The sequence below is a fragment of the Eleutherodactylus coqui genome, chromosome 1, assembly GCF_035609145.1.
Source record: "Eleutherodactylus coqui strain aEleCoq1 chromosome 1, aEleCoq1.hap1, whole genome shotgun sequence".
Taxonomy (NCBI): Eukaryota; Metazoa; Chordata; class Amphibia; order Anura; family Eleutherodactylidae; genus Eleutherodactylus; species Eleutherodactylus coqui.
Window position 1 is genome coordinate 389,185,020 of NC_089837.1, and position 12,088 is coordinate 389,197,107.

General features: G+C 44.2%; 1 protein-coding gene across 8 annotated transcripts in view; it reads right to left on the minus strand.

Moving 5' to 3' along the window:
* Positions 1 to 12,088, minus strand: part of MCF2L (MCF.2 cell line derived transforming sequence like) — a 225,475-nt gene that overhangs the window by 83,220 nt on the left and 130,167 nt on the right. For all 8 annotated transcript variants that reach the window (XR_010786899.1, XM_066579691.1, XM_066579686.1 and 5 more), the window contains exon 3: positions 7,264 to 7,378. Coding sequence is in view for 7 of the 8 variants with exons in the window: in XM_066579691.1 (XP_066435788.1) it covers positions 7,264 to 7,378 (115 nt within the window). In the remaining variant the exon portion in view is untranslated. The remainder of the gene's footprint in view (positions 1 to 7,263; positions 7,379 to 12,088) is intronic.

Sequence of the window (12,088 nt, forward strand, 5' to 3'; positions counted from 1 at the left end):
TGCTTGAATGGCCTTATAAGTCTCCTCCCATACCTTCTAGGTGCTCTCCTTAAAGGGGTTTTGTCATTAGGAAAAAAACAAAAACACAACACTTAACTATTCCTCCCCACAATCCTCTTACTGCATCTACTCCTCACCGATCTTCTTCTGGCTCCTCCAGTCCCCCGGGTCACTTCACCTCCAGCCGGCCGGATCCTCTTCTTCCTGTTTTGCAGCATCCATTAGCTGCAGTTCACTTCCTGCAGTATAGTGAATGATACGAGTGACATAGCGCTCACTGCCTACCAGGAAGTGCCAAAACATTGGCATCCTGCTTTAGTGCATCTGCGATATCTCGCCGCTAGTGTTTGATATACTGTAGTATGTAAAACACTAGCGGTGAGACATCTTGAATGAGCAGTCGCACTAAAGGCGGCTGCCAAGGATTCGGCATTCCCTGCTAAGCAGTGAGCGCTACCATCACTAGTGACTGGGTAGGTACACTGCCCTGCAGGAAGGAGGATGCCAGCAATGTACGCTTCGTCACAGAAGGAAGGTCATCCGGCCGGCTTGCGATGAGGTGACCCGGGGGACTGGAGGAGCAAGGAGAAGATCAGTGAGGAGTAGATGCAGTAAGAAGGCTGCCTGGGGAGGAATAGGTAAGCATAGAATTTTTTCTTTAATAACAGAACCCCTTTAAGGAATGAGGATACCCCTCCCGACTCACGTTATAGGCCTCTCAATAGCCAAGCCAGGATCCTACTTCACATTGATGAGGAGCAAAACCCTCAAACAACTGTTTGTGTATGGATTCTGGCTTGGTTTTCAATTCCCAATCATTGCTCTAAAGACCTGATTTGCAGGAATGCTGCCATTTAATAGGTGGCACTGTACAGGTATTGTTCCATCCTGATTTGCAGTCTCAGGACAGTGATAGCTTGTAACTAATGAGACCTGCACACCCATTCCAGGGGGTTGCAGAGGACAGAAGTTCCATTTAGTATGACTGAGTGGTTGACCCTCCTGAAAGTAATCCTGAATGTAATTCTGAACGTAGATCTAGCCCCACTTATACAATAGGAATACTTCCTGTATACCACCGGAACTAACAGTGCTCAACCTGACCATATATAATAAAAGCGATGCTGCAGGAAAGGTCAAGTGAGAAAAAGCTGTAGTGAAGTGAGGAGGGAGAAGATAAGCATGATCTGTAAGGCTAACTTCACAAGGGCGAGTTTGACACTTGGGACTTTCCAATTCTAATTATCTTCTGCACCTGCACTTTATTAGACTTTCTAATCCCATTCCATTGGACTGCATATGCACTTTGGTTGTTATACTATGCTGCTCTTGCAAGGAGGTTTATGTGTAGCCTTGTAAGTTGTCTGTAATGACCATTTGCTTTACATAGTATGTTAGGCTGAATGAAGACAATGTCCATCTAGTTCAGCCTGTTTTAACCTCCCCCTGTGGGTCCAGAGGAAGGTAAATAAAAAACCCAGTGAGCCAATTAGCTTCTATGGAGGGAAAAAAAATCCTTCCTGACTCCATAATGGCAGCCAGAGTAATCACTGGATCAACATTTGAGATCAACAACCCGCTGGTCACCTAATGTCTATATCCTGTAATATCATAGTGGTCTAGAAAGACATCTAGTCCTCTCTTAAACTCCTCTATGGATTTTAGATGTAGGGGATGTCCTCTTGTTACCGTCGCAGTCCTGGGTATAACCTGCATGTCTTTGATGACTAAGTGTTTTTAAGGAGTACATATATTTATTTCTTGAATAAAGGTTGTTCACGTTATTTTGCATGTGACTTCTTGTTGTTGTGTTTATGCTCAACATCACTTTCCTCATCATTTTCCCCCTTTTCCTCATAATTGTGGTGCCCATCTCTTATAGAACACAGTTACAAACTAATATCACTCAACAAACAACAAATATCACTCTATTGTTACCAGACTAGACACAGTATACCAAGGTCAAAATTACCAATACTACCACATATTAGCTGAATAATATGACCTGTATCTGTAAACTCTGTGCACAGATATAATTGGTTATTTGGTTTTCCAGCATCCTGCCTCTCTCTTTCTCGTCCCATCCATAGCATTCCAGATAGCAATAATATTCCCCATGTGCCCCCACGTAACAGTATTTTCCTCACCTTTTGTGTGCTCCACACAATAGTACTTCCCCCCCCCCCCCATTGTCCTCTCCAATATTACTTTTCCCCTCACAACAGTACTTTCTCCCCTTTGTGCCCCATTCCTCCCTACAGTAATAAACCTCCCCTTTGCACCATTGAAAAAAATAAATAAATAAAGCCTCAAAACTCAGGTTTTCCCAGTTCCATGATGCTCCCCTGGGAGTTCCTCTGGTCTCCACAGCACACTGCTCTCCTCAGGCGACGTGATCTAGTGATCTCCTCATGCGACATGTACGCACATTGCAGAAGATCCCTGTGTTCGGCACAGTAGCAGATGTTCCTGCTTCTCTAGCTCCAGTCCAACATTTGATAAGTGAACTGTCTGTAACAGTCATGGCACCTCTTGCAACTCAGTTTGGGGGCCCACCAAGGGATTCAAAAGCTTCCTGGTTGGCAAATCTAAGCCTTGGGGTGGGTACCGGTGGGTCTTCTGGAGAGGTGTTGGCATCAGCATCTATGCAGCTTTTCCGGGTGGTGACCCCGGCCCTGATAGCCACCTCCACAAAGTAATTCTTCAAGTGTGTTGCCTCAATTATACATATGTGAAACCAACAAGAGTTGTACATGTGGACAAGAGATGGATCTGCTCTCCTGTTCTTTATTGGGGTGCACCACACATCATCTCTCCAGGAACAGTACTGCCAGATGCATTCCATTTCACTGTAACACATGACGAGAAAACAGAGTGGCACAGTTGGGAGTCAAGACTGTAGCGTCACCCTTTTACCATCTCCAAGGCTCCATGTGTTACAGTCTTCAGCACCAGCTGAACCTCCGGGATTTTACAGCGTCACACTCCTGTCACAGCCTTACGCGTCTTGTCAACTGCAAGCTCTATTGTCAACAACTACCACATCCAGCCTGGAAACTACCCCTACATATTGCTTAGTCGCAGGCCCATGTAAGTAACGAGGCATGTTCACGCCTTGCATTCTGATTGAGACTATCTACCATTGGGTTCCATAATCAATCATGGTGTCTTGGAGCCATTACTCGCCAGCGCCATATTGTTCTATGACCAATTAAACTAAGGTTTTAATAGCCACTGCATGCCACATTACGACATAACAGGGTCCTTGTCACATAACCCTGCTACAGCAGGAAAATACAAGATATTTTCCTCCAAATTCCTCCTGCAAAACAAGAGCAAAAAAGCAAAACTGGGCAACAAAGCTTAAGCTGGACTCCCCCACTCCTTATAAGACTGTGTTGTAGATGGTCTTGAATCCAAAGTAAAGGCATGCCACATACATGGGGAAAATGAGCATTCTGACAAAGGCACTACCCTCTCCTGACCTCAGGAGGGCAGCATTTTAGCAAACATGAGTACAGTATTTTCCTATTCATGCTCAGTTCAGCAAGTGCAATGGGCTTTAGAGAATGACACAATGATCTTTCTTATCCGTAGATGTCAAATAATAGCAGTAAAAACAGAGGCTAGTGCAACAGTCACTGATAGGGGCTCCTTTCTGGATGTTGACTGCGGTGATAAGTACAGCTTGTACATGTGTGTTACTTTCCTAGGCTGATATTACGGACCCTCCAAGGAGATTGACACAGAAGCAACTGCAGGTCTGTAGTAAAAACCTTTGTTCAATACTCCACAATAACAAAAGGAACGGATAAACTGGGATTCCTTGGAAAGAGACACAAAGTAGCCATTGCCAACCCAAGTGTAACACCAATGCTTGCCTGAAAGCTGCAAAAATAATCTGGATGACTCCCAAACTGTTTATAGGTCCATTAAAAGAGGGACTTCTTTAAAAAGAAAAAACTTTTAAATGTGTCATGGAGACATGTCAGAAGTTCTGATAGTGGTTTCCAGATGCTGAGACTGCCATTTGATAGGACTATAGGGTACAAGTACTCAATTAGGTAATGCACTCCTTTTGGTCACATCAACATTTTCGTCAGTTCTCAAAAAGCTGTGTACAGATCATCTCTTCATAACCCGCATACAGCTCACCAAGGAAAGCTGAAAGATACCAACACGAGGCAAAGGAGCACAGGGGTAGTAACACATGGACCCCAATGATGGCATGAGCAGTCTGTAACTCTACTTTATGACTGGTTTATCACTGGCAAAAGTTTTTTTTTAAAAAGACAAGTTTGTGGTGCAAATGTATGGCTGCTCATCGCAGGCGAATAAAGAAATTCAGTCAGCAACACCAAATGTTTAGATGTATTAAGAAGAGTGCGCCTTTTAATAAATTAGGCAGCTCTCACCCACTAAACTTTAAAATATCATTGGTACAAAGTATGCTGTAATTAATAAATGAGGGAATGTGTTCTTTATTTGCATTAGCTTCTTTATACCATGAGTTTCCTTAACATACAAGGCTTTAATGGCCCGAGTCCAAGACTGAATCTTGGAGTATTATTGCATTCTGTATCTAGCCATCTGTAGGGTCTTCACACATGAGTCTATAAACACGAGGAGGTTTCACAACAGAACATCGCTGCTGGCTCAACACCACCAATAATGGTGCCAGCCAATATATTCATGGAAATATGAAGCGCCCTTAGTGCCCAGGGCAGGACTCTCAGACTATGTCATAACACCCTTTGGTCCAATGAAGTTCAACACAAGAAATTTCAAAATGCCAGTCATCGTTTAACCCCTTTAGTGGCTTGCCCGGAAAATCTCTGTGGTTTGCTGCACTGACCATGCAGTTAAACCCTGGAGATTTCTGTGGACAGCTCTAGTGCTGAAATGTGCAGAGCACTGAGCTGTCATCTGAAATCGTCCGGGTTTTTACTGCATACTCAGCGCAGCAAGGCCAAGAGATTTCCCTGCCATAATACAAACTCTCAATGTAGTACAGCACTTTCAAATACTTGCGAGATTATCCCCTTGCCTAACTCAGTCAGGCATGTGTTCGGGAGAAAAAAATTTAAATTGGTCTCCGACGCATCCCATGCTCGGGCCCCATTGAAATCAATGGGCGATGACTGTTATCCACTGACACTGCAGTAACAGCAGTGGCAGAGGATTCCTTCACTCCCACAGGGAGTTCCGTCATCACTGAACACTCTGAGAGTGCTGTCACAGTGTTCAGTGATGAGGGGACTCCCCGCGGTGATAATTTTCAGGGGGGGGGGGGAGTGGGGGTGCAACTTGAAATATAAACCCTCCCCCAAAAATCATTACAAACGGGTCTTGCCGCCTTGGCATCCTGGCTCTGTTCTGAAGATCTTTCAGCCGGTGGGGATTTAAAATCCCCGCCTGATGAAAGCGCTGTGTCTGATTGGCTGACCAATCAAAGGCAGCGCTCAACTGTCATTCAATGAACGGCTGAGCGCTGCTTGTGATTGGCTGAGCGCTCAGCCAATCAGACACAATGCTTTCAGCTGGTGGGGATTTTAAATCCCCGCTGGCTGAAATATCTTCAGAGCAGTGCAGGGAGGCAAGCGGCAAGAGAGGTGAGTATATATATTATTTTTTACACAAGCTAGGGAGGATTTTAGGGTACCATTTGGAGAGGTGAGTATATAATTTTTTTTTATTTTTTACACAAGCTAGCTGAGGGGGTTGGGGAGCCAAGCGGCAAGACCCACCGGACCCATAAATAACTAAAAAATGCATCACCTAATGGTTAAATTGCATTGTGGAATCATTCAAACAAAACCTACCCTGTGAGGCATGACATGGTAATAATAAACCTGCCACTGAAGGGGTGAATGCCGCTACCTCTCCTCCATCAAACATCTCTTGCGTTCTTATTCATGGTACATCCCAATTCTTTGTATCCATATTACATCCATATAGTGTCACCACCTGACATTCGCCCTCTATGAGAAAGTGCGCACCACTTACATTGAAATTCTTTGTCACTGTGACAGGCACCATTAACTCACCAATGAACTACAGGCAATTGCTCATTGTACCCCAACACCTACAGCATTAGCATAATTTTAGACAACTTGTTCAACTGTCTATGCAAAGAAATTTAAAAATGTAGAGAATATTTTTTTTTATATATAAATTAAAGGGGTTGTCCAATTTCTTTTCTATAAATCACAACTCCCCCTACCATAAAACAACAAACAGACATATACTCCCCTCTCCCCGCAGTGTCCCACTCCGTTGCTCGGTCCTCACTCCTGTTGTGTGTTTACAGGCTGTAGTCCCCGTCTGTTTACAGTCAGTGGCAGAGCTCGGTGCTTAATCACCGAGCTCAGCATTGGCTGCAGCAGCCTATGATGTCCAATGAACAGGCTGGGGCAGTCTGTAAACGGGATGTCATGGGGGAGACTCGGAGTGGTGGTGTGGGACACAGCAGGGAGAGGCGAGTATATGTCTATGTGTTGTTTCATGGCAGGGGAAGTTGTGATTTATAGAAAAAAAAGATCTCAAACAACTCCTTGCAGTGGCTCTTCACTGTTGCAAACTGCAAGCCAAATCCAGCATAGCTTATAGTAGTTATCTGTCATCAGATAAGTACAAGGCAAGTAAAAATAAATAAATATATCTTGTTATTTGTATAGCACCAACTTATTCCGCAGCGCATTCAGGTAATTTATTTATGACCCCCCCACCAAGCTGGGTACTCATTTTACCAACCTCGGAAGGATGGAAGGCTGAGTCAACCTTAAGCCAGATACCTGACCATACGGGGATTGAACTCGCAACCTTCAGGTCGTGAGTGATAGCTTAGGACTGCAACGACCTGTAAATTTAACCCCTTAGGGGATGTATAGGTGACCCTGTACTACTGCATGTAAGCATTCTGTCCTATAATTATCATGAAGAACAGTCTTGAGAACAAGAATATCACAGCCTATCCCAAGTACAGGGATGGGTGTAGTGTTACACGCCAGTGATGACAATAGATCTGATCTACTCTATTTGTTCTGGTTTGGCTCTTTGTCAGCTATAAATAATTCATTTGTTTTCGGACGTTTAGCGGCCCTACTCCCTGCCAAATCTCCTGCACCCAAAATAACCCAGTACCTGTAACAGAGAAGGGCTAAAAGCAGTTCATTCATCTGTACTGGATGCAGATCACAGTATATCCCATTATCTCCACCATGCTTTATTACCTCCCAGTAGATATCTGCACGTCCATCATACCTGGGGATGCTGGTTAAATATGTCAAGACATTCTGGAACTCTGTCTCTGGGATCTCACTGAAGGCTGGGTATTCAGGAAACGTGATGACAGGACAGCCATTCGCACCCCTTCCACCTACGAGAACAATGCATTTTGTCATTCATATTTGCTAACCATATTAGGTTTCTTAATACATGTTATTTAATAAGCTCAGTTATATAGAACATCCCAACTATTTTATTGACTGTACTGGATTCTCAAGATGAAAGTGCTCAATAGAAAATCCACACGCTATTACTACTAGTAGACACTAGAGGGCACTTCAGGACTGAGAGCTATACAACGGATATCACAATGAGTTCCGACCAGACATTGACATAGTGAACAATAATATATACCTGGAATGTATATATTACATGGTAAGAAGTTTAATATATACAGTATGCATATATGTCTTTCTAGCTATCTATATACCTTTCTCACTAAAATCGACTAAGGCCACCTGTCCACGGGCGTATCTGTTAAATGGGAGTATTACATGCGGAGTGGCTTTTTAAAAAAAAATATTCCCTGCTTCATTGTATTGTATTGCGTATGGTCAGCGTTTGCATACGCTGCCTATATGTATAGGGCACAAATGTATAGGGCACATGCTGCGATCTATTTCTCCTGTGTATCTACATGCTCATGTAGATACATGAGTCCTAAAGCTGGTTATAAATTCCGCAGCAGATCTGGCTTTTTCTTCTGTCTAAAAGCCCATAGTCAACGGGGTCCATTCAGCACTGTTTGATTCCGTCCGGAGATAGAACCATTCGGCCACGGTGATTTCCCTTTCCTGCTCTCTGAATGGAGCAGCAAAGTGGAACCCCGGCCGCAGATGTGAAACTACCCTAAGACGACACTGCTAGCCTTTAGTGTAAGACTTCATTCCCACGAGTGCTTGTACACCTCGTTTTCACGCCCGGGTGTATATACGGTACCCATGTGAAGCATTGGTTTGCAATGCAGCCGTTCACATGGGAGAATATACGGCATGTAAATACGCTGGTAGCGCAAAAAATAAAAGCTATACGTGGCTGGCGCATATATGGAACGATGTTTTGGCCAATAAACGCCGGCGGGTCCCATAGACTCCTATGGGAGCAAGGAAAGAGAAGGGAGGGGGAGGCATTTTAGCAGCGTCCAACGCTGTGAAAAGTTTAAAGGTTCCTCTATATAGGCACTGGAAGGCATCCTGAGAATTTTGGCAGGGCGAGGGTTTTCTGGGGTGCAGCGTATTTTTTCGCTAAAAACAACTCTCGCGGTCGCGTGAATGGGCGAGAAAACGCTGGCCGTGATGGCAGAAAAATGCCAATTCAAGCGCTTATACAGAGCATGCGTGAAAACGTAAAAACACAGTCGCCGTATTTGCGCTTGTGAGAAAGAACCCTAAGGGTCTTTTTATATTGCGCAATTAATCGATGAAGCAAGCAAGTGAGCTAATGAGTTGTTTGCTTTCAAACGACGCCCATTTACATGCGTGGGTAATCATTTACATTTTTCGGCCTTTTCTCGTTTAATTCGTTTAGTCAATCATTGGTCTGTCAAGCGAGTCTGGAAAGGGTTTGTGAATGATTGAACAATCGCCTTTTAAACACACAATCACTGGCAAACAATAAAAGATTTTAATGGCTGTATAAAGTGAATGCCGGACAATAAGCCAGCAAATGTTCACACGATTCAGCGATTATTTGAACGATAATTAATCATTCCATATAACAAGGCCCAGAGTCCAGGATCCAAGACGACGGTGTATAGTTGCTTCAATGTATTTGTGTGTATAGAAAGTGTATGTAATGAAGCGGATACTAGTGTTTGTGGTCTTCATATACAGCAATTGGATAGCACTATCATGTGTGATATAAACAGCTGTATACAGCACTATATAGCCTCATGTGATAAACTATATCACTATACACTAGTCATGTATATTAATATTTACACAACTGTTCCCCTTATAATAATAATCTATATTTATATAGCGCCAACATATTCCGCAGCGCTTACAAAGACAGGGGGATACAGAAAGACAAAAGTACAAAAATATAAAAAACAGTAATCAGATGATGGAGACAATAGGGGTTAAAGGGGTTGTCCCGCGCCGAAACGGGTTTTTTTTTTTTTCAACCCCCCCCCCCCCCCCCGTTCGGCGCGAGACAACCCCGATGCAGGGACCTAAAGAAAGCTTACCGGAGCGCTTACCTTAATCCCCGCGCTCCGGTGACTTCTATACTTACCGGTGAAGATGGCCGCCGGGATCCTCTTCCTCCGTGGACCGCAGCTCTTCTGTGCGGTCCATTGCCGATTCCAGCCTCCTGATTGGCTGGAATCGGCACGTGACGGGGCGGAGCTACACGGAGCCGGCATCCTGCACTAGAGGCTCCATAGAAGAAAGCAGAAGACTCGGACTGCGCAAGCGCGGCTAATTTGGCCATCGGAGGCCGAAAATTAGTCGGCACCATGGAGACGAGGACGCCAGCAACGGAGCAGGTAAGTATAAAACTTTTGATAACTTCTGTATGGCTCATAATTAATGCACAATGTACATTACAAAGTGCATTAATATGGCCATACAGAAGTGTATAGACCCACTTGCTGCCGCGGGACAACCCCTTTAAGGTCCTGCTCCAACGAGCTTACATAATACAAGTAATGGGGTGATACAGAAGGTAAAGGGCTGGAGATGTGCACGGTATGGAGAGGTGGAGAGTGACGGATGCTATACACATAGACAATGGTCAGACATTAAGTCGTGTGATGGCTGAATCAGTATGACTGCAGGGGGTGGTTGATGGCAGCTATCAGGGATTGAAGTCGGTAGGATAGGGAGCATGTTATCAAGCGGAGTACAGAGGGGTTTGGTTTAGGGGACATGGTATGCCTCCCTGAAGAGGTGCGTTTTTAGAGCACGCCTGAAGTTGTGTGAGTCAGTTTTGGGTAGCGTGTTCCAGAGGACTGGTGCTGCTCTGGAGAAGTCTTAAAGGGAATGAGAGGTTTGAATGTATTATTGTATTGAAGATAAATATATGTTAAATTATGGAAAGCATTTAATTAAGAGAACAAATGTACAAGACTACTAAGGAAATGTCGGATATAAGGTATGTTACGCTACCTGTAACTACTTACTACGCAGTCAGAAATGAATCTTATTTAAGCATTATGACGTGAACTATTGTACTGGACGAGGCACAGAAGAAACAGCCAACTGACTGTAACTTGGGTAAATACCAAGATCTGTTATCGGTCTCTGGAATACATGGCGTGAAAAGGTTAAAGTTGACAAACTTAGTTACACAGTGACACAAATCCTGATATCCTGCTTCAGTGTGTGAGAGACACGTGTTCACAAGCTGCTGGAACATTGCAGCAGCCAGTTCCATATATATCTGAGTGGACTTTACAGAATACTACTACAATATTTTAACTGTTTACTAAATGTGGGATCACAGTCCCTAAAAGCTGACTGTAACGACTCATGCGGACTGCAACACTGAGCAAAGACCCCATGCAGCGCTGTAAAATGCCCATTCAGGTCCGGAAGATGCAGTTCACAAATATGCAGTTTTGGGGTCTTCCTAACTATGACTTTACATGTAGTCTATATCCAGTCTTGTTTAATGTCACATGTCATTAAATCATAAAGTCCTGGGATTCTCTGGTCTCTGCTAGTAATTGTACAGCAATTTACTCCAAGCTAATATCCATCCATCCACTTAGTGATCAGAATTAGAGTTGAGCGAATGTACTGTGCCGAGCTTGATGCTCGTTCAAGTATTAGCGTACTCGATGTGCTCATTACTCGAACGAGCATCAAGCAGTGTCCGACTCCGTCCCAGTTTTTGGCTCCTCCCCGCTGTGACGTGCCTGTTTGGCCCCTCCCTGCCGCGACGCAGCGCGCATCAATGGCAAACTTTTTGTCTGGTAAGCAGAGGAGAGAGGGAGAGAGAGAGAAAAAAAAAAAAGCTCGGCCCCGGCGTCCCACATACAAAAATGCTCGAGTCTCCCATTGTAGTCAATGGAGTTCGTTACTCAAGTAGAGGTCTCGAATTTTACGAAAAGCTCGACTCGAATAATGCGGACCCGAGCATTTGGGTGCTCGCTCATCTCTAGTCAGAATCATTTGATCCCCTATGATGGCGCATATCATTTTTGTTAGCATATGCTTTTAAAATATATTTTATCGTTATTTCTCAGCATAATCGAAGTCCTGAACACAGCCATTGTGCCACACTGGGTTTTATCACACACTTCCTACAACTTGTGATAGGACCAGGATAAGTTAGAAGCAGAATGGGAAAGTTTTTATTGTCATTTAATGTAACATTCTCCCCTGAGGCTGTGAGAATGAAATGTCTGAGGAAAAATAAGTGAGCAAGTTGTAGCAAATACCCCAAATACATCCACTGTATAAGAAAAAGCTATGCTGGAGAAGGACCAAACTGTACACACAAAGCAAAAATATGGGAGCCCACCGCGGCTTTTCATTGTTTTAGAGCTCATGTCCATGGGCGGGTTTGAATTCTAGAATCCGCGGATGATCCGGAATTCAAGCCGCCCGTAGCTTAATTAAAGCATGCAGGTTTGTTTTCCGGACATTCCGGTCCGGAAAACAAATCGCAGCATGCTCCGTTTTTCCATGAATCCAGCACGGACGACTCCCATTAAAGTCAGTGGAAGCTGTCCGATCTGCGACACACCCGGACCTGTCACTCTGGGTGTGCTGCAGGTCCTGTGGGACAGCAGTAGATTTAAAAAAGAAAAAAAAATATCTCCACTGCACGTGTGTGTGGGGGGGGGAGGGGG